The sequence below is a fragment of the Leptidea sinapis genome, chromosome 7 (genome assembly GCF_905404315.1).
Source record: "Leptidea sinapis chromosome 7, ilLepSina1.1, whole genome shotgun sequence".
Taxonomy (NCBI): Eukaryota; Metazoa; Arthropoda; class Insecta; order Lepidoptera; family Pieridae; genus Leptidea; species Leptidea sinapis.
Genome location: NC_066271.1, coordinates 11,585,875 through 11,609,786, shown reverse-complemented (window position 1 = coordinate 11,609,786; position 23,912 = coordinate 11,585,875). Strand labels below are relative to the sequence as shown.

General features: G+C 35.5%; 2 protein-coding genes and 1 long non-coding RNA gene across 9 annotated transcripts in view; 1 reads left to right on the top strand and 2 right to left on the bottom strand.

Moving 5' to 3' along the window:
- The window catches only part of LOC126965232 (GMP synthase [glutamine-hydrolyzing]), a 31,526-nt gene extending 24,184 nt beyond the window's left edge, over positions 1-7,342 (bottom strand). The window contains exons 1-2 of one of the 6 annotated variants that reach the window (XM_050808713.1): positions 7,323-7,342; positions 2,963-3,085 (exon numbers count right to left, since the gene is read on the bottom strand). In XM_050808713.1, the coding sequence (XP_050664670.1) occupies positions 2,963-3,064 (102 nt within the window). In that variant the 5' untranslated portion in view covers positions 3,065-3,085; positions 7,323-7,342. Of the gene's footprint in view, positions 1-2,962; positions 3,086-4,732; positions 4,752-5,142; positions 5,322-6,755; positions 6,874-6,913; positions 7,052-7,195 lie in introns of those variants that run through there. The other 5 variants (XM_050808711.1, XM_050808712.1, XM_050808710.1 and 2 more) reach the window with 5 other exon arrangements.
- Positions 7,343-7,649: 307 nt separating this feature from the next.
- Positions 7,650-23,894, top strand: LOC126965248 (leucine-rich repeat-containing protein 34-like). 2 transcript variants are annotated; one of them, XR_007729502.1, is made up of 2 exons: positions 7,650-7,783; positions 23,325-23,894. XR_007729502.1 is itself a non-coding variant. In XM_050808746.1 (2 exons), exon 2 carries the CDS (start codon positions 20,652-20,654, stop codon positions 22,017-22,019), a length of 1,368 nt encoding a protein of 455 aa, XP_050664703.1. In that variant the 5' UTR covers positions 7,710-7,783; positions 20,588-20,651; the 3' UTR covers positions 22,020-22,102. The 2 variants fall into 2 exon arrangements, 1 of the variants encoding a protein (XP_050664703.1); XM_050808746.1 differs by lacking the exon at positions 23,325-23,894 and adding an exon at positions 20,588-22,102 and having other exon boundaries at positions 7,710-7,783.
- LOC126965271 (uncharacterized) lies at positions 15,619-16,886 on the bottom strand. The gene is made up of 3 exons (XR_007729511.1): positions 16,714-16,886; positions 16,365-16,448; positions 15,619-15,710 (listed from the first exon to the last, which is right to left on the bottom strand). It is a non-coding gene; the product is annotated as an uncharacterized LOC126965271 (long non-coding RNA).
- Positions 23,895-23,912: the final 18 nt, after the last annotated feature.

Here is a 23,912-nt window from a genome sequence, read left to right as displayed (position 1 = left end):
TAATAAACGAGAGTTAACATAAATAACGTTCTAATTTTTTCTAAAATTCGGCAAAACAGTTCAAAAAATTTAAAAAAATCAGATAAACGTAGAACAAATCGTATAAAATTTTACATAAACGTTAACAGGTTATAATTTTATTTCGGTTTCAAAGCCTTGATTTTTTTGATTGTGGCCATCCTTTCGATTAAGTATGGTATGATGTAAAAAGGATATATAATTTATTTTTAAATTCATTTAGAATTATTTTTATGTGATTTAAATCTCTACCGTCGCCTCGGAGGACAAATAAGGCAAATCAAAGTCGCACTGAGGCAGATGAAACTCTTACTAAACTCATTTTTTACGCTCTTAAACAAATAATTCAATATGTTCATCCATGCAAAGTTATTTTCCTTAAAAAACGCCCTTTAATGAAACATAAATTAGTATAATAAAGTGTGACCGCAATACGATTCATTTACTGTAATTTCAACACATTGCTGTAATGGCGAAATGGAAATCCCGTTTAGAACAGCGAAACAACGTTTCTAAACACCTTATTTAGAACTAAAAAGGAAAGCGGTTTTCAATAACAAGTTACAATTATCGAACTTAATCACCCATAGGTACGTAGATACTTAATGTGGTCGAATCGCGAAAAATAAAATATAGGTATGTCGTTCTACGTAAATATTTAATTATGCGTATGGATTTTAGAATTTGGAACCAAGGAGAAATACAGAAACAGACATTTGATACAGTAGATAGAATTGCGGAAAAGTTATATATTATTTTATACACATATTATGTTGAGTATGAGTGTGAATTTTAGAATTTTAAAATTTTGAGTATGTATATATTTTAGAATTTGCGACTAGGGAGAAATAAAAGAAACACCTATAGATACACTTTTTAAGGTAGATTCGCTTCACTCATTCACTCGCTAAGAAAATGTTTTGTAAGCACACTCTTTATACATCAGTATAGATTGATTCTACAACTAGGTAGAAATAAAATACCATCATAGGTAGACATTTGACATGGTATAGTCGCAAATATATATTATGTTGTTTTACGCACATATTTTTACGCTTTCTAATCTTATGGTCATTTTAAATGTAGCGGTAAGGACTATTTTCTGTGTGTAATAGACAGAACAAGTAGATGAGGCACCTAATATTTAGCAGAAGTATATAATAAATAAGGAACAACAGAAGATCTACCTCACATAAAAGCACCACAGACATCACATGTTTCTTGTAAGCTGGCGAAGCTTACATGCCCATATTCGGAATATCCTTTAGGAAAACTAATCTGCCTCTGCACAAGGTTACGTCAAATACATCGCATGAAAATGGGTCACATACTTTTTAACAAACATCTGTTCAATATAGGTGTCATCGATACTCAGTGCAAAGCTTGCACGAAGACCATTGAGGCTTCTTTACACAGGATTTCACAACGGCGCCTATTTCTGCCGTCAACCAGTAATGTGTAAGCATTATTGTGTTTCGGTCTAAAAAGCGCCGTAGCTAGTTAAATTACTGGGCAAATGAGACTTAACATCTTATGTCTCAAGGAGACGAGCGGAATTGTAGTGCCGCTCAGAATTTTTGGGTTTTTTAAGAATCCCAGGCGGCACTGCAATGTAACGGGCAAAGCGTTATTACAATCAGCTGAACGTCCTGTTCGACTCGTCCCTTATTGTCATAAAAAAAGACGAAAGAGAAAGCCGCACTCATCATTTTGGAGTGTGGAATCTGGTCACATACCGGGCCAAACACAAACTCAAATGACATTATAAGGAAATCGGCCTCCCTAAAGTCGTTGTTGATGATATCGAGGTATCAAATTGAGGAGCTGGGCAAGATTAGAAGCGTACTCAATCACGCAAAATAGACAAATAGCAGTGAAGTAATATTCTCCTATTATTTCACTATATGATTGTGTTGGTTAACAACTATTTTGACCTATTGATAACATTTGCGATAACCAAATCTGGTGTTAGAAACAGAAGCAAGATATAATATTGTATATTACTAATTTCATGATTATTATTTTCATTCTTGTTAATCTATCAATGGGCTATCCTCATAGTCCATATTCTAATTGCTAATATGAAAACTCCACTTTAGAAAATGTGTCGTTGAGTTGGCTTGAAGTTATTCATTGTATTTAGACTCCATAGTTGAAGGGTAACCAACTTCAATCCTATCACTAAATTCCCTCTCCGCCCCTTTGTCCGTCTGTCTATCAGTTTACAGCTGAAATTTTGACTGCGTGATCTTTGACTGGACAACTGCCGCTAAACAAGTGATGAAAACGAAATTTATAATTAAGAAACTGGTTGCTATGTAAATAAATAACAAAAGAGTTTTAATATTGTACTTTACGAAACTATTTATGTGGAAACTCGCGAAAATACGACCTATTTTCGCGAGTTTCCACAGATTAGAGAATCTCGACCTTACGACTCACAACGTTAGGTCGAGTATGACATAACTTGCTGTTACATAAACAACCTGTTTACTTAATATAATAAATTAATATATATGAAACTATTCGGCATCATTCGAGAATAATACTTAGGAATACGTAGAAAGACGCTCTTAATTAATTTGTTCATTTAGTGAATGAAGCAGATTTAGGGCGATGATAGGTTCTTAAATAAAAAATTAATACTACTATGACAAATGCTTATTCGCACCGGTGGGAGGCTCTTTTCCACAGGATGCCGGCTAGATTATGGGTACCCCAACGGCGACTGTTTCTGCCGTGAAGCAGTAACGTGTAAGCATTATTGTGCTACGGTCTCAAGGGCGCCATAGCTAGTGAAATTACTGGGCAAATGAAACTTGGTACAGATGACGAGCGCAATTGTAGTGCCACTGAGAATTTTTGGGTTTTTCGAGAATCCTGAGCAGCATTGCTGTCGTGTCGTTCCTTATTTTTATTAAAAAAACCGACTTTATTAACTAACCTTCCCATATTGCGAGCCTGCATCCAATATTGCTACCTTGTCTCGACCACCTGTGGCTCCATTAGTGCCTCTATACTGTCCGTCAGCGCTTGTTGTGTGCATTTCAACAACCCGCCAGCAGCACTGTAGATAAATATAAATCATATTACATAAAGAATTTCTTTGGATAAATAAACGGTATTATGGTAAAACTGTATGAAGTGGGAGTGTAATTTCTGTCATTTCTATGCCCAATGCATAATTATATATATTTATTGGGGCAGAACGAAATATGTTTTTTCCCACCTCGTTAAATATGTCTTTTAGTATGAGGGACAAAAGTCTTGCCGGGAGAGAATCGGCCACTCGTACCAGGGACTAGAAGCGAGCTTTACACACAGGTGGGAAAAAAAATCGTATACGCACCAAGTGAAATAAGTAGGACATTGCCACCCGCGATTGTGAAGTGACATGATCAATAAATTTGAAGGACGCTCGTCTCGGCGCGTTTACGAAATTGTGACAGACAAATCCTGGATTTGTCAATTATATGACACGACAGTTATCAGTTGACTGTTTCAAAACGAACCAACGCCTACCAAAGAGAAGCCATCAAGACGCGCAGGTAAAATTTTGATTGCTAGTTTTTTCAATGGGGTATATAGTGTCGATTCCACGATGAAATCAAAGCTGCATTAAGCAATGGTATACTATAAAATGCCTGCTAGAATGTGTTACTACCATGAGCGGCAGGCAACCAATACTGGGCTCCGCGGGCTATTTATAGCTTTACCACAAGCACAAAAACAAGGACTTCCTGGACACCATACCCTTCACCAGTACACACCCTACAATAATGATCGAGCACAGTGTGACTTCTTTTTATTCCCTAAAATAAAAAATCAACTGAAAGGGATCCGAAGTGTGTTTACAATGTTTAAAAAGGAAGTGTTTCGAAAACTGTAATGACTTAATAAAGAGACTGGTGGAGAGTACTTTGAAAAGATATAATAAAATTAGTTTATCCACATAAGGTGATTGTTTAGTTTCTCAAAACCTGATGAGTACTCCGTGTATGTGTGTGTGTCACCTCTATATTTTCAAAATAGAATACAAATTGTTATAAATGTGTCACTTAAAGCTACACCTGCAATGGTACAATAATACTGAAACATTCCAGGACCACGGAAATGCACATTATTAATTCTATTGTATCAATAAACATACTAACAAACATATATTCCAGAGATGTTCAGCATGAACACCCTGATGCATGGTTTTATAGTTAAATAAATGTGTTAGATAACTTCACTGAGATTTTGAGTAATGGAGGTTGGAGAACAAATTTCATTTTCTGATTGTGGATATTTTCCACTTAATAATGTTTGTTATAAATACTGTTACAGTAGGCATGATTAACTGACCAAATTTTTGTTATTTCCTGGATATTTACTTGAGATAAATAACTGTGTGTGTGAATGTACACATAATGATTCTTGTATAGAAAACCAAATTTAAAAAAAATATTTGTATCAATAAATTTGAATAAAAAACAACCGACTATAAAAAAAACTATTTCAAAGCAAAAGATATAATATGCACTAAAAAATAAATGAATAATTGCGTAATTTTACACAATCTAATTAATTAATCCAATTCTAGGTGTTACAATCGTTGTTATTTTTGGAATTGGTGTCCTCCCACTGTGGCCCACCCTCGCCTCTCAACTTATCACATTGCATGTGCGACATAAGTACATCTCACCTACAACTATGTGTATAGCAAACCTACCTAGCCTGACACCGAATCCAAAAATATCTAGGCAGTTGTGGGGAGCACCGGTTGGATATCCTTCACATACCAATTTCAAATTTGTAGTTATGCACTAGCACTATGTTCAAAAGAGCTTCAACCCAGTGAATGAATTGAAAACATGGATCTTAAATAGCAGCACTATATTTAGCACAATTTTAATATACAAAAAGTATTTATTTTTCTATTTACAGAAAATTAATTTATATATATTATTTTCTATAAGATCCAATTTTGCCAAAATATGAATATCTGTTGTCAAATTTTGGGTGAAAAATATTAAAAAAAAATATACAATACACAAACAAAAACCATATTGATTATTCATCAATGAAACCTATCACATTAACAACAGTCTGAAAATAACAAACATAACCAAACTTGCATACTTCTCCTGCCACCTTGTTCCAGAGATTTCTAAAAGCAAACATTCCACACACACCAAAAATCCATATCACTTATAGTCATTGTGAACACAAATTTACAGAATCCTCTGTCAATTAATTACAGTTATTTAAATGCTACAAACAGTAGTTCACTCAGATGAGTCGACATTGTGAGTGGTTATTTTTAGAAGCTTCCCACATGACGCTGACATGTAAATCTATAAACATCTAATCCACTGCTAAGTCTTCACTTCATGCATTATGTTGTAATATTGCAAGTCATTAGGATTCAGTTTGGCCATTGATATATTTATTTATTCATTGATTAGTTATTTCTGAGTATTTTGTGAAAAATTTAATAACTTAATTATATTTTATTTATAGATTTCTGACAAATAACATGCAAGTTTATTTTAAACTGAGTGAAGATAATATATCAGTGTTATTTTATATTATATTATATATGTTACTATATTTTAAGAATACAATAAAAAATATAAAAAAAACTTTGAAAATCAATATTACCATGAATAGACTAAATTTACATTTTCTAAAATTTCAGATGATCAAATATAAGTCTTAATTATTCATTACTTAACATTATCTATGAATAAAATGATGAAATATAAATTTGGGGGCTTATTCCTTAATGTGTTACAATTTTTTAAATACAAATTATATTTAAAAAGTAATTAATTAAAATTTAAATATAATTTAGAATAAAAATTTTTGTTTTGTATTAAATAAAGGCTATGAAATAAGCTTTTATCAAAAACTAGCTGACCCGGCAAACATTGTTTTGCCATATAAAGTATAATTCACGCTATAGTTTTATAAGTAATAAAATATTGCCTATATTATAAGCCTGTACATCATTTTGTTCTATTGTCAATAGTTTTTGCAGCGCACGCAAAAATAGGTTTTCGATTTTACACCTTGTGTTACAAAATAGCAATTTTAGTACGGATCCCTAATTTTGAAAAAAAAAACAGCCTATAGCCTTCCTCGATAAATGGACTACCCAACACTGAAAGAATCATTCAAATCGGACCAGTAGTACCAGAGATTAGAGCGATCAAACAAACACTGCAGCTTTATAATATTAGTATAGATGAGATCCTATGTTAAATAAATAAAAAATATTAAAATAGAAATAAATTATATCATCAATCATTATGTAGCAGTTGCCTGCAAACATGATTTAGAAACATTTCCACATTTAAAACAATTTTACATTTAAATTATTGCTATTATGATACTACTAGTAATAAAAAGAAATTCCTGCTTTAATAATTCCTAGCAACATTTAATAAATATTGTGATAGTAAAATGTTATATATATTGTATAAAGTACTTAGAATATTCAAAGTAAACTAAATTCATGAATTTATATTACTCCACTAAACACAAACCTTCTTGAACTAAAGCTTATCTTGAACTATTTATCATATTATGCTTTGAATAGTATAAGGTTAAAATATGTTATTTTATTAGGTTATCAATCTGAAATTGACATTATTTTTGTATTTCACACAGCACATAGGTGTATTGTGATGTAATATTATACTTTGCAATTAAAATGTTATTACAGTATCACTAAGGGTTTAAAAACCAACCTTTTTGAAAACACAAAACATATTTGGTCCACATCCCATGCTTAGTACGTAATCGGATCATTTCGTGTTGGATGTAATGATGAAGATCAAATGATAAATTAAAGCGATAACAATGAGATAATATGAAATCAAGACGAATCTGTACATTTCCCACATACCTAGTACCTACTAAGACACTTGACAGATTAGCGCCGAATCCAAACATAAATTTTGCATGTGCAAGATATTTTCACTGAATGCGTCCTATCTTTACTCACGTTGATTGCTAAAACTCTTATCAATATTTACACTAGAAATATAGTTGCATGTTTCTTTTGAAAAACTTGTCCAAACCGGGCTCTGACATTACTAACATTGTGGGTCAAAAGAACGTTGAGGAGCCTTGCTGCCCCAAGAATGAATATATTAGTAATAATATAAGTTCTAAAAATTTACCTTACCTAAAATCAATATCTTTTATTTTTAATCGAAAGTATTCATGAAAAACACGAAAAAATGTGATACTCCATTCAGCACTACGAATACAAAATTTTAGTACTAAATTAAATTCATGGCGGCGCTACTTACTTCAGATATGCCACAGACTATGGAGAAACGAGTACTCACCACGAGTAAACATCACGGAGTACTTTTAGTTTACTTGAAACTAAACACTTAAATAATATCATTTACCACACCACTGTATTATGCGATATCTATGTAGCGTTAGAATATTAACACTACAGCAGTGGCGTCGGAGACTTTATTATAAATAGAAAGGACAAGCGATATACAGAAAATTTCAGACCTTGCATCTCTACCGCGTAATCCATCATTTGTCACAACGTCAACTTTGCGAGAGCAATACGAGAGCTGTCATGTTGTCGGTTGGCGATTAGTTTGCGAATAGTATTTTTGTGATTTCGTTTTCAAACATATTTGGTGTGAGATTCCTTATAGTATAGTTAAAAAAGTTAACACCATGATTGTGAGTAGTGTATCTGGCTGCCAAGGCCGTAGTGAATATAATCAGGAGTTAGCTTCCACACGTAAGTATTACTTTTCACCTGACGTTTTCAATATTGCACAGTATATTCTTAGCTGATATTCAATGTGCCTCTTACTATGTGATGATCACTCCCAGTTTTCACTGGTTGATCATAGACATAATTGAATAACTATCTTTCGGACGACATAATAAAGTCAATCTCATTTTTGGTGGTACAATCGGTACTAATCCAAGTCTATTATATTTGGTGAATGTTGCCAATTTTGTATGATATTGCAAGAGTTGTCCTCCCTTGTCAAATAACTTAATTTAAATTAATTGAAGAAAAATCTTCATTGTTATATATTTGTACATTAGTACTAATACATTCCCCAATTGGTATTGCTTGTTCCTATCTTTGCAGCTGTTGTATCCTTAACCAGCTGATAAAGGTTGTCAACTGCAGTTATAATACCCTGCTTCATCAGGCCTATTGCGTATCTCAGTTGACAGGTAATAGTGATGATCACTTGACGAAGTGAATTACGTTGGTTGCAGCCAGGAGATGCAAAAAATGCAAATTGACTTCAACTTATTTATTAAAAGAATGATATAACTAATTACAATTAATTATCCTAATGTCTACTGATCGATGCTAGATCAAGTAATGAATACAATTATATTTTCCACGATCGGGTAAACGCCGTCATGATGTCACCTAAGTCACGTTTCTGCTAAGCTTGCGCCTCGTGCCTCGAGTGCCGTGTGCAACGTTTATGGGACTATGCTTATGCGGCGGTTCGCTAAGGTTAGCTATGCGTAACACCTCCCCCCGTAGAACAGCGAATAGTGCAGGACTTCTCCGAGATGGTCGCTGGTAGGCATAATGGTCAACTTTAATTTGGTTGATTTTCCTGGGTACCGGAACAGCATATGTTGCATCAGGGGTGCCGCTGCAGGTCTTCGTGATTCCGTTGGTTTCGTTTCTTCTATGTAATTGGAGATATAATAAAGTTCCAATAAGTGCAGATGTACCCAATAGTATAAGGTACGTGGGTATTGTCTTGTGATAGATTACTGGATCGGTGAAGATTTCTTGATGTATCAATGATTGAGTTGCTATATCATTTTTAAAAGTATGGAGCTTGTGTAGACTTGGTGAATTGAGAATAAATTTTGGTAAAGATCTGGGCTCTGGTTCGATGTACCGAGGCATTTCAATTATTCTTACGACATGTCCTTTGATATGATTGTTTTAATTGGAGATCGTGAAAGTAGGTGCTTTCAAGTTACAATTCAGTGGGATAATTGCTAAGTAGCTACCATGTAAAGGTCGATACTGTTCTTGTCCGCAGGATATCTTTACTTTTGTTGGAATAGGGAAGCTCATGGTGTAATGTTTGTCGTCAAGTGCTTCCAGGGCTTCGTTGTTCAGAGTAACTGACGTTAATTCACAGGATGGCGGGAGTTCTTGATTAGTAATAAGGTGCTGGATACAATCGGGCTTTTCCTGTATCTGTAGGTTGGATTTCGATTCGCAGAGAAATAGTGAGTGTAACTTCGGACATTCTGTCTCTATGTACCGAGAATCTTTGCTAGAGATTGCTACGAATGGTAAAGGTCATATGGGATCAAGGTCTTATGGTTTCTGTTAGAAACAAGGTAAGGCTTATAGAAGTCGTATAGTGAAGGATCCACAATCGGTACCTTAATAACTATTACTATTTGTTTATCTAGATAAAAATAACCTAATTTAATAACTTCATAAAAATTTCTTATTTCAAAGTAAGGGACTTCCTTATTAGAATATAAAATCCTAAGCTTACTTAACATAACCTTAACATCACTAATACTAAATATAGAGTATGTAGTGCTCGATGCACTAATAAAATATGTTAACGTATTTTTAAGTTCTGTAACTCTTCACACAGATCTTCTACATTATCTCCTAAGATCAGTAAGTTTTGTGCCATATGTGCGTACTTTATTAAGTCAGTGTCCTTTCTGGCGTCGCTTTGTAATATTAAATTTAATGCTTTATTAATTTTATCTTGATTTGATACAATACTACTTATTATTTGAGTGCTCTCGGAAACAATTTTTTTATTTAAGCTGACATGATTATTTAATTCTACTTCTAATTTCTGTTCATTATTGTGCAAGATCTTAATATACTTTAACGCGTCTGTGTAATCCAAATTACCAGAAATGCTTTTTATAACGGAACCGAGACCGTCGATGAGACCTCTTTTATTTCGTGATGATTGAAATATATTGAGTTTGTTTGTAATTGATGCAATTTTACTATTGAGATGTTCTATGTGCGGATCAAAAAGGAATACAGCTTTATTATTTAATAAGGGTCTTAATTCGGATATCTGGCTTTTCACTAATTCTATCTGTCTATGAATATTTTCTCAGTCTATATGGCTAAGGAAGGCGTGGTAATGTGAGACGATTCTTCCTACTCCTAGTTTGAAAGGAAGTAATCCAGGGTCCATTGTCAATTGCGTCACGCGGGTCAAAATGTCCTGTTATCTATTTTTTTTTTGAGAGGAGGAAATACTGTTACGTATTTACGCCCCGGGACGGGGCGTAATATGTCGGACTCGAGTGTCAGCGACATAGGGCAAGGGCCGTGGAGGCCGCAAAGACTACGCAACAACAGTCGCGGAGCGTCTCCTAAGGAGACTCGAACCTCGGACCGGCTGTGTGCTTGTGGTAAGGAGAGATAATGAAAATGAAGATGAAAGATGAAAAGGTGAGACGAACACACTCGCCGGCGAGTGTGGTGATGTTTTGTGTAATGTATGTAAGTATGTATGTATGTATGTAAGTAGTGTAAATGTTTGTGTGCAAGTATGTTTGTGTATGTGTCTGTTTGTGGAGTGTGTTTGTGATTGTGTACGTGGTGTATGTCAGTCCGTGTGTGAGTGTGATTGGAGTGAAACGATTACAGGACGAGGACTAACGTCTCGTCGGGTATCAAAAGTATGTGTGGTTAATCTAGGTTGCGGGCCGCTGGCCATCGTCAGAGTGACGAGTGCCAGTGGTTTGCGGCGGTTGACCGCGCCTACGCCTGCGAAGGCGGTGTGTGCGTGTCTGTGTTTGTGTGGGTGTCGCGTTCGCGATGGTGATATCGTCATTGAGGTCTACCGTGACGTGCCTCAGACGTCTTATTGAGTTGGGACTATGGTGAAGCGGGGTGTACCCACATGCCTTCCTAACCAAGATGTTGGGATGGTTAGGCGCCTTGTCAAAGAAGCGTCGCGAGATCTCTTTAAAGTGTTGAGCTATCGTCGGAAGCTCTAGGTCGCGGTGAAGATCTTTCGGTTTCGGTTTCGCGGTTTCCGATGAACCACGGAGCTCCGGTTGCCATGCGCGTGAATTTATTTTGAACTACTTGCAAACGACGTAAGAAGCTCGGTCGGGTGTGCGCGAACACGACGCTTGCGTATGCCATCCGTCTCTCTCGACGGAAGAGCGGTATCCGGCTGGGCCGGTGAAGCACTGGAAGCCTGAGGGGCTTCCGTGCGGTCAGGAGTAACCGCGGGGACCTTAGGGGTCGCCTGCGCGTTAAAGTACGCCTGAAGGACAGGTGGATGGGCTGATCTTAGAATCATTTTCCTCGGTTTAACCGAGGCTGCGGAGCTCGCGTCAGAGATGCTTCCGACTTCCATTTCTGATTCGTCATCCGATGACTTGTCGGATGCCGAGACGTAGTTTTTAGTTTTTATGGCGGCTACCGCCCTATCAATCTGGTCCGCTATGCGGCCGGCCTATTCCTATTCCTCCACGGCCGACGTCCTACTTCGCTGTAAAAGCCAGGGCTAACAGCATAGAGGAGGTTTTAGTCGGTATGGTGTGTACTAGATATTGCTGGTTGAGATTGTTAGCTATAGCTGGGTGAGCTATTGCTGGGTGAGATTGTTAGTTATTGCTAGATGACATTGTTAGCTATTCCCGGGTGAGATTGGTAGCTATAGCTGGTTGAGATGCAAGCTATTTCTGGTTGACATTGTTAGCTATTGCTGGATGACATTGTTAGCTATTGCTGGTTGAGATTTTTACCTATAGCTGGTTGAGATGTAAGCTATTTCTGGTTGACATTGTTAGCTATTGCTGGATGACATTGTTAGCTATTGCTGGTTGAGATTTCTACCTATAGCTTGTAGAAATGTTATATATTATGCTATTGCTGGGTGAGATTGTTAGCTATTGCTGGATGACATTGTTAGCTATTGCTGGGTGAGATTATTAGTTATTGCTGGGTGACATTGTTAGCTAGTGCTGTTTTTTTTTTTTATGGAATAGGAGGACAAACGAGCGTACGGGTCACCTGGTGTTAAGTGATCACCACCGCCCACACTCTCCTGCAACACCAGAGGAATCACAAGAGCGTTGCCGGCCTTTAAAGAAGGTGTACGCGCTTTTCTTGAAGGTACCCATGTCGTATCGTCCCGGAAACACCGCACAAGGAAGCTCATTCCACAGCTTCGTGGTACGAGGAAGAAAGCTCCTTGAAAACCGCACTGTGGAGGACCGCCACACATCCAGATGGTGGGGATGATATCGTAACTTGTGGCGTGTCGTGCGAAGGTGAAATTCGGCGGCAGGAATCAGGTTGAACAGCTCTTCGGAACACTCCCCGTGATAAATGCGGTAGAAGACACACAATGAAGCGACGTCTCTACGCAACGCCAAGTGATCCAGCCGTTCACAGAGTACTGGGTCCCCGACAATTCGAGCTGCTCTGCGTTGCACGCGGTCAAATGGATCGAGCTGATACTGGGGTGCGCCAGACCAGAGATGACAGCAATACTCCATGTGAGGCCGGACCTGCGCTTTGTAGAGGGCTAGAATGTGGGCCGGCTTGAAGTATTGCCGTGCTCTATTTATGACGCCCAGTTTCTTTGAAGCCAGTTTGGCTTTGCCCTCCAGATGGCCACCGAATTGGCAATTGCTCGAGATTTCGAGACCCAGTATTCCGATACTAGGCGAGGCTTTAAGGGAAGTGTTCTCGAAGAGCGGTGATACGGCAAATGGGGTTTTTTTAGTGGTAAACGCGCAAACTTGAGTCTTCTGGGGGTTAAATTGGACAAGATTCAACTTACCCAATTCCGCGACCTTCTCGAGAGAGGACTCGATAGAAGACACAAGTTTCTCCCGGCACTGGTCGACGTTTTCCCGAGAGAGACCTGCATGGTCCGTGTATACGGCATCACCAGTTCTGTCGTCTGCATAGCAATGCATGTTGGCGGTGTCCAACATATCATTGATATGCAGAAGAAACAGCGTGGGAGATAGCACACAGCCTTGGGGCACTCCAGCGTTCACGGGCTTGGGATTCGAGCAATAACCGTCGATAACGACCTGTATGCTGCGCCCAGTGAGGAAGCTGGAGGTCCACCTGCATAAGCTCTCGGGAAGCCAAAATGATGGAAGTTTTGCGAGGAGCGCCTTGTGCCATACACGATCAAAGGCCTATTAGGATAATTTGCTATTGTTGGGTGAGATTTTTAGCTATTGCTGGATGAATTTGTTAGCTATTGCTGGTTAAGGTTGTTAGCCATTGCTTGTTGAGATTATTAAGAAAAGAAAGAAAGAAAAGAAAAGAAAAGAAAGAAAAAAAAAGTTTATTCATGACGATATAGTACAATAAAACATAAAATAATATTGAGAAATATTATTTTCTTTTCGTCACAAAGTCGTCCCAACTCAGCATATTTGCTGGTTTTGAAAACCAGCGCTGGTTTTCCGTTGGGCCATTTGGTGACGTCGCCTTAAAGATATAGTAACTAATGCGTAGACTGAGTAAACAAGATAATGTATTAGCTTGTCAATTTCTGATGTTTCTAACGTTCTGACTGACAAGTTGACAACTCTGTCAAATGTCAATCTGAGTTCGAAACATTAAAGTATTAAGTCACTGTGGATGTAGCAACGCAGACATGAAACGCCTGATTTTCGGTTGTCAAAGCTTTTTAATTGACAGATTAGTGCTTGCAAGTGAGTTGAGTGAACTCAATGATTATGATCTTTCTTCCCGCCCGCCGCCGCTTGAAAAATTGTAAAGTGATGTACATAATTTCAAGCCTTTGTACAAATACATTAAGAGTATAGTAAATAACATTTAGAAGTTAGTGAACAGTCGTGAAGCGCTCTCAAAGCGAAAGTGACCGAAAAAAGACATGGCTTAAAGGTCTCGTTACCAGGCCATAAATCGCCAATCGCCTTTTCCTGGCCAATAGGCCAGGAAAAGAGAGCCCTCTCTACGCATTATGAGCTGTCTATTTCAAAACTTGCGCCATCTGAATATTGGCCCCGAAAATAACTATAATATATTAGCTCGAAATTATGAGATTCATTTTTAATGTTGTGACGCAATTAAATAACTAACTCTACTTTTTAATGTAGGTATTGCAATTTTTTATTATGTTGAAATTGCGCGTAGAGTTAGTTATTTAATTTTGCCACAACATAGAACATAAAGAATAGGATTTAGTAGTGTTGGTATGAGTAATTGAAGTTATTGGGTGGGAGAAATAAAAAGCAATGTTTGCATATTATTTTTTATTTTTATAATGTTTATGTTTATCATATTATTGTTGAACAGCTGTTTTTGTTTCGTCTTCACCCACATATGTTAATTTTCCGGACAAAATTCGATTGATCGATCTGCACCACCTTTTAACCTTGCTTTGAAAGATTGTCCTTTTTTTCGCAGGCGCGATATTTCTGCTTGAAGCTTGATCTTTGTGCACTGTGGAACCATTAGATCTGTGAAAGAATGTTTAATTTACAAATTGTATAGTATAATATATGTATTATATGGTATTAAATAAATGGACAATATGAAAAGCAATTTAGTCTTAAAGTCTATATATATAAAAATTAATTGCTGTTCGTTAGTCTTGCTAAAACTTGAGAATGGCTGGATCGATTTGGCTAATTTCGGTCTTGAGTATTTGTGGAAGTCCAGTAAAGGTTTTGATAAGAAGAAGAATTTAATATGTACAGCACGACGTCTGTCGGGTCAGCTAGTAATTAATAAAAATATATTCAAAATTACATTCCCACACGGACATTAGCTGTTCTCAATCCTATCAGGTACCAATGCAGCCTTCTTCAAAAAAGACTTTAATTTCTTATGAGTGTTGTAATATTACATCAAAGCCCGCCATTGTCAGGTGTGCTACTCCCTAACTTTGCTGACTCACATACTACAAAATAAATGATGGGCCATTACAAGAATTTTGCTGATTTTTGTCCCCAGCTCCGGGACTATGAGGGAACTACTTTGCCCACCTAGACAAAAGATCATATACTATGCCAAAATTTCATAAAAATTTATTCAGGACTTTTTGGATAAAAAAGTATAAAAACAATATTTTCAAAAGAAATCAGAATATTTCCCATTTGTAATATTAGTATAATAATATTAATACCTTTCCAGCTAATATTATTCCAAATAATACTTATGTAGTTTGTTGCCCACTTTGTCAGAGTGAATTTTAACTGTACTTTTCAAATCATTTCAATCGTCAATTTCAATCAGACGATAATGTAGAAAAATAAAAATAAAACCAAAAATCAAATCATAATGAAGTAGCACTCAGAAAATGTAGAACCAGGGCAGCATTTCTTAAGAGTCTAGAGCTCAAATTAAATCACAAGTTGAAATAAGCTGTCAAACAAAACCATTATAGACAAAAAGACATACCGACAATAAGTACTCACAAAATTTAAAATTATAAAATTTTGTTTTTATTTATGGTTTAGTTGTGTATAATAGATAGAAATATATTATATTATATAATATTTTGGTATGTGTTCAAAACAAAATATAATCATTAATTTATATATATTTATTATTATTGATAATAGCCAACAAATTGAAAAAAATATGTGAATTTTACCTGCAGCCACAGGTTGGAATGTTGTTGAAGTTGATGCTTTTTCTAAAATAAAGTTGCTCACATATGGCTCTGTAAATAATAAACATAATAATTGATTAATGATTATTTATTATTTGTATGCCACAGAGAACCGGAGAACTTTTATTGTGATTTGTAAAATCTTATGTGAATGAAATGAAATTATGAAGACTATATTATGTGAAAACATGACATTAAGATCAAGATCAAATGTGGGATTTTCAATCAATAACATTTTATGGGCCCAAGAAATTAAAATTACAACCAAGAAATACATCAAAATGTTGTATGTGTATGTCAGTTAGTAAGATACATAAAACACATGGGCTTAAAAGCAGAACAAAATCAAATTGTCAATGCCCATTTCTAGGCTATATTTTGACAGATTATTATCAGCAATTGAGTTTGACTTTATATTCTTTCTGAATATTTTATTCGAAATAGGATATAATATCACTTACAGAAAGTCAATACTACCTATTGGAAAAAGTATACTTCAGACCTGAGAAGTAAGGGCATAAGATATTCAGCGGTATTCTTTTTTTTGCATCAAAATATGGTTACAATGTTAAATCATACAATAAAATTTATTATTTACTACCCTGAGGGTGGCCGCTCCATGCCATTTCTGTGGTATTATTAAGAATGTCACTTATGTTATAGTAACCTTTACGACATTGTAAATAAGTTTTAAACATTATTTACCTGAACAGCCTTGCTGTATTATTGTAGGCAGTAAATGTTGTGTGGATGAAGCTTGTCCTAAGATTACTTGACTCTGTAGTTGTCCTGAAAAATAATGTGAACATGTAAAGATTATGTTTCATTATTAAATGATTATCATTGATAATGAACCAGTTTTAGCTAGAAATGCAACCATTGAATTTTGTAATCACAACTGTGTAAGAAAACCAGGTGTTTTTTCAGAATGATACAATATACCTTCAAAAAAACCATCAACTCAACAAAGATTCTTAGTGGTGTGACTAAATCTGACAGAATAAGGAATTGAATCGAATATTAACTCAATATGTGTTTAAATTAGGGGACTTACCAGGCAGATGAAGCATCGGAACTGCCAATGTGCTTAGCCGTTTATTACGATTTCTGTGTCTGTCAGAAAATTGTATATCACAAATTCTCTTCTTCTTATAACATTCAAAATCAGATGTTTAAGGGTTACCACCAACAAGACTAACCCAAGTTTTTAACTGCCCAGGAAATTTGACAGCATCTGGGAAACGATGCATTGGAATCTCTGAAAATATATCCAGCTATAACTTATTACGATATGTTGTGATCATTAACTAATTACGATAAGTTGTGATCATTATCTAATTACGATATGTTTTGATCATTAATTAATTACGATATGTTGTGTTCATTAGCTACTAACTATATGTTGTTATCATTACCTTAATAATTACAATATGTTGTGATAATTAACTAATTACGTTAATTAATAACGATATGTTGTGTTCATTAACTTATTTCTATATGTTGTGATTTTTACCTGAATAATTACGATATGTTGTGATCATAACCTGACTAATTACGATATGTTGAGTTCATTAACTAATTACGATATGTTGTGATCATTAACTTATTACTATATGTTGTGATCACTAATTAATTTAAAATTTAAGATGAGGATAAGATCTGAGTTAAAAGTTGCGATGAGGATAAGATCTGAGTTAAGAGATACGATGAGGATAAGATCTGAGTTAATAGTTACTATGAGAATAAGATCTCAGATTAAATTTAAGATGAGGATATGATCTGAGTTAAAAGTTGCGATGAGGATAAGATCTGAGTTAAGAGATACGATGAGGATAAGATCTGAGTTAATAGTTACTATGAGAATAAGATCTCAGATTAAATTTAAGATGAGGATATGATCTGAGTTAAAGGTTGCGATGAGGATCTGAGATAAAATTAAAGATGAGGATGAGGTCTGAGTTAAAAGTTGCGATGAGGATAAGATCTGAGTTACAAGTTAAGATGATGTTAATATCTGAGTGAGTTACGATGAGGATAAGATCTGAGTTAAGAGTTACGATGAGGATAAGATCTGAGTTAATTGTTACGATGAGGTTAAGATCTGAGTTAAAAGCTACGATGAGGATAAGATCTGAGTTAAGAGTTACGATGAGGATATGATCTGAGTCAAAAGTTACGATGATTTAAGAGTTACGATGAGGATAAGATCTGAGTCAAGAGTTACGATGAGGATAAGATCTGAGTTAAGAGTTACGATGATTTAAGAGTTACAATGAGGATAAGATCTGAGTTAATTGTTACGATGAGGTTAAGATCTGAGTTAAAAGCTACGATGAGGATAAGATCTGAGTTCACAGTTACGATGAAGATAAGATCTGAGTTAAGCGTTACGATGAAGATAAGATCTGAGTTAATTGTTACTATGAGAATAAGATCTGAGTTAAAAGTTACGATGAGGATAATATCTGGGTTCAGAGTTACGATGAGAATAAGATCCGAGTTAATAGTTACTATGAGAATAAGATCTGAGATAAAATTTAAGATGAGGATAAGATCTGAGTTAAAGGTTGCGATGAGGATCTGAGATAAAATTTAAGATGAGGATGAGGTCTGAGTTAAAAGTTGCGATGAGGATAAGATCTGAGTTACAAGTTAAGATGATGTTAATATCTGAGTGAGTTACGATGAGGATAAGATCTGAGTTAAGAGTTACGATGAGGATAAGATCTGAGTTAATTGTTACGATGAGGTTAAGATCTAAGTTCACAGTTACGATGAAGATAAGATCTGAGTTAAGCGTTACGATGAGGATAAGATCTTAGTTAATTGTTACTATGAGAATAAGATCTCAGTTAAAAGTTACGATGAGGATAATATCTGAGTTAAGAGTTACGATGAGGATAAGATCTGAGTTCACAGTTAGAATGAAGATAAGATCTGAGTTAATAGTTACTATAAGAATAAGATCTGAGATAAAATTTAAGATGAGAATAAGATCTGAGTTAAAGGTTGCGATGAGGATAAGATCTGAGTTAATTGTTACGATGAGGATAAGATCTGAGTTAAAAGTTAAGATCTGAGTTAATAGTTACGATGAGGATAAAATATGAGTAACAAGTTAAGATGATGTTAAGATCTTAGTTAAGAGTTACGATGAGGATAAGATCTGAGTTAATAGTTACTTTACGAATAAGATCTGAGAGAAAATTTAAGACGAGGATAAGATCTGAGTTAAAAGTTGCGATGAGGATAAGATCTTATCCTCATCTTAACTTGTAACTCAGATTTTTATCCTCATCGTTACTTTTGACTCAGATCATATCCTCATCGTAACTCTTAACTCAGATCTTTTCCTCATCGTAACTCTTAACTCAGATCTTATCCTCATTGTTACTCTTAACTCAGATCTTATCCTCATCGCAACTTTTAACTCAGACCTCATCCTCATCTTAAATTTTACCTCAGATCTTATTCTTATCGTAACTATTAACTCAGATCTTATATTCATCGTAACTGTGAACTCAGATCTTATACTCATCGTAACTCTTAACTCAGACCTCATCCTCATCTTAAATTTTACCTCAGATCTTATTCTTATCGTAACTATTAACTCAGATCTTATATTCATCGTAACTGTGAACTCAGATCTTATACTCATCGTAACTCTTAACTCAGATCTTATCCTCATCGTAACTTTTAACTCAGTTATTGTGCTCATCGTAACTCTTAACTAAGATCTTATCCTCATCGTAACTTTTAACTCATATCTTATCCTCATCGTAACTCTTATTTGAGATCTTATCCTCATCGTAACTTTTAACTCAGATCTTATCCTCATCGTAACTTTTAACTCAGATCTTATCCTCGTCGTAACTCTTAACTCAGATCTTATCCTCATCGTAACTCTTAACTCAGATCTTATCCTCATCGTAACTCTTAACTCAGATCTTATCCTCATCGCAACTTTTAACTCTGATCTTATCCTCATCGTAACTTGTATAAATCCTAGAAGTGAGGGTTATCATTTTAAAAACCATAACATATTGTTTAATACGTTTATTCGTGTATCGGACAAACAAACAACTACAATTACAAACTTATTTGTGACGAGACATAGTCTTGAGTCTCGTGCCGGAGTTTGGCGAGTCTACATCTCCTGAGGATGCCTTGTGTAGAGGCTAAACACGTGTCGAATTGTTTGATGCGAAAATTGGCGGAATTAACACATTCAAGAAAACTCAAAACATTTGGATGATTATGGATTTCCGTAAAATAACGCCTACTTCAATAAATTTAATTATTTATTTATCTAGTATCTGGACGACCGAGCCTTACAGATAGTTTCGGGAGCGATTCAATTTTTAGAAATATAGTTTTATCCGTATTTTAATGAAAAACAGCTACAATAACATTAGAATGTCGATCTTCCTCAATCAGCTTACGCACAGCATCAACGTTTTCTTTGGTGACTGCAGTTTTTGAACGACCTTAGCGGGGATCATCACTGAGCTAGACACGTCCACGTTGAAATTCAGCAAACCAGCGATACATTGTGGTTTTGGATGGGGCTTCATTACCAAATGCAGAAATCATCCGGTCAACACACTGTTTTTGTGTTAAACCACTTCGAAAGTCATAATAAATCACCGCTCTAGAATTTTCTCAAGTCAATTCCATTTTCTCAACGACTAAACAAGTTTGAAAAGACCTTGTGACAACACCGAGAATCTATTTATAAATAAATAAGTGGTATTCGATTCTTAAAACAAAGGAGTTTTCAATTAAAAAGATTTTTATATGACAGGAACAGTGGAAATATTCCATTCCCGATACTTTTAGTGCAGCCGTCGTATTGTAGGTCAATGATTTAAAATATAGTCAACCTATTTTTATAATTTACTTGCTATTTTCTCAAATCTGATTGACAGCTTTCATTTTGTAATAACTAATAATAATGAAATGTTTTTATACTCAAAACAAATTTAATATATAATGAAAATGAAGACAAAAACATCAAAAAAGAAATGCATTTGTGACACAGAAGCGGTTTTGAGACAAATAACAGGAAGCCCGCAACCGATAGATTGGTCTGAATTAAATAATATAAATTTGAATTTATTTACTGAACGAAATAGCGTCGGCACTAGAAATTTAATCCTTAAAGGCAAGGATCTTTATGAAAGATACAAGAGACGGGTTACTGATAGTGATGTAAAAGCAATTTGCCAATATGTTAAACTTTCCCCCAAACGAATAACCAAACTTGAGTTACCTTACAATGAAATCACAGATATAGGCTTCTTTAAATTACTTAAACAAATCTTAGTTAAGGAGCGATCTAGTATAACTTATTTAAATATCATGAATAATAACATATCTGAAATCTCTATTTTGAATCTATCAAAATATGCAGAGTTCGTTAAACTGAAGCATCTAAGGCTTAATGGAAACGACTTTGGGACTAAAGGAGGAGAGTATTTGGCTCAATTTTTTAAAAGAAATAAAAGTGTTGAAGTATGTGATATAGGCCAGGCTGATCAAACGCTTACAAGTGTTGCGCACTTAATGGATGCTTTAAGAATCGATTCTGGAGCAAACAATACCCTAACAGTATTAGACCTAAGCCGAGTAATTCCACTATTCAATCGATATTCTTACGAAACAAAATGGATGGCATACCATATAGAGAATTTACTAAGACAAAACAAAACTCTTGTTGAGCTCCGCTTGCAAAAGAACGAAATGATTGGTCATGATATGACGTATATCGTTAGAGGACTGCGAAATAATAACACTCTACTTTATTTAGATTTGGGCTATAATAGAATTGGAGAATATGGAACAGAAGTATTAGCGAATTATTTAGCAGAAAACCCCGAGTTGAGATTGTTAAATTTGACGGGGAATACTATTAAAGACACCGGGGCAAAAGCTTTAAGTTTACGAATGCCATTCTCAAAACTTCGGGCGCTGAATATCGCAAACAATAAAATAAGTAATATGGGAATTTTGGATTTGTTAAATACATTAAAAAAACCGTTCTATATGAGATATTTTAACATATTTGGGAATGAAATTGGGGGCAGCTCTTGTGAGGTTATAGAAAGAATGTTGATGAGTGGTGTACTTTTTCAAGATACCACTGACGTCAGACTGTACTCTGTTGACGGTTCCTTGTACGCAGCGTATTATCCTAATCCATTCGATTTGAACAGCAAATTGTACTATTGCGAAATGGATTTTGGCTTCCCAATTCCCATTGATCATATAAAAAGGAATGTGATGCCCGTGAAGAACATTATAGATGTCGGCAGTAAGCCAATTATAGGAAAGCAAATTGAAATTATATCAGAAAACTAATTTTGATAAAGTTCAATTATAGAAAAGAATTTGTGATTGTTTTATATTTTATATTGTAGTGTTAATTAAAAGGTTAACTATAATGCTTTTTTATTTTACCTGCGATCACACCTATATTTGCTGCAATGAAATGGTGCACTTCCTCTGTAGTGTTGGAGAATGTGCGTGCCTCGTTTTTTTGTATTAGAGGTGCCAAATGGGCCAGTGGCTCACCTGATGAAAAGTAAGGAAAAAGCGAGTATGGATATCGCAATACCAGAGGTCAAAACATGTATTGCCGTCCTTTGAGATGGAATTATGTTCTAGACTAACTGGAATACTCGTACAATAGTCCGCAAAAAGGAAACCTATATCACCTTGAAATACTATATCACCTGAGAAACCAATTTGGAAGAAAACATCCAAGTGCCAACGGAACTTCATTCGATATATTGACGGCAAGTCTACCAATACAGGCTGTGGCAAATAGGAGAGTGTTTTCGAGTCGAGGAGGTATGACAAAGTGAGACTTTTTAGGAGTTAATCCATAACGCTTGGCCCTTCTCCAATATGATCACTTTCTTCAAAAGATCCTGCATCTTCCGCGAGGTCTTTTCCGTTGTGGTATCTAATTGTATGAATAGTTCTTACAGCTCTGCATTTCAAAATATTATTGATAATGTTATGTATGCCTATACGCATTAGCGAATTTGCTAGAAAATGTGATATTCATAATGTTAACACCAGTAACAAGCATATACTTGTTATGGTATATATACTACTACTTGGTTAAGTGGAGTAAGTGTCTTTGGACGATGTATTTGCTTTTACTTTTGTAAAAAGATATTATGATCGCATAAAATATTCTTTTTATGACAATAAGGGACGAGACGAACAGGACGTTCAGCTGATGGTAATTGATACCCCCTGCTGTAGTGCCGCTAGGGATTCTTGAAAAACCCAATAATACTGAGTGGCACTACAATTGCGCTCATCTCCTTGAGACATATGATGTTAAGTCTCATTTGTAGTTTTCCAGTAATTGTAACGAGCGTTACTTCCGTCAGGAAAAAAATCTGACTTACCCCCAAGTCGCGCCTAAAAAAGTTTTACTTCAAAAAGACAAGCACGCTGTGTTTCGTGCGCTCGTTTGTCGCAGGTCAGACGTCATAAATTATCGAATGGGTGGTAGTTTTTGACGTTCAAGTGATTTTAATACAAAAATCCTATTTATTTAATAAAATAAAAAATTTAATACCCTACCTCAGTCTGCGCATGTCCCGTCCCGTAATAACCACACCACTCAACATATTGTATTTGTTTCAGGGTACCCATTTGCAATGCTTTGGGTCTTAACTATGTGGCTCCGAACTGCAATATGTGACTAAGTTTAAATATCTAGGACATGTACTAAGCGAGACGATGAAAGATAATGAGGACCTAGAGAGACAGAGACGGTCACTTGCAGCAAAAAGCAATATGCTGGCTATGCGTTTCGCCCGCTGTTCCCGACAAGTAAAGGTCACCCTGTTCAAAGCCTACTGCCAGGCGCTCTACACCTCTCAGCTCTGGTACAATTACACCAAAGCCATCTTTGACGCTCTCAGAGTGCAATATAACAATGCGTTTCGTTTTTTTAATATTTTTAATTTATTTAGTGGCACGAGCAATGCGTTTCGATCTCTACTGGGGTTGCCATGGAGGTGTAGCGCGTCGGGTATGTTTGCGATGCACAGGGTTGACGATTTTTATGCTGTAATGCGTAGGGCTAGAGCGGGATTTCTGACGAGATTATATAATAATCGTAATAATTGTATATTGAAAACGGTAAAACATTACCACCGAAATATACCTAAATTTTTTCTTATATAATAATGTTATTTTTAATATTTTTAATTTTCCATTTGTAATTTT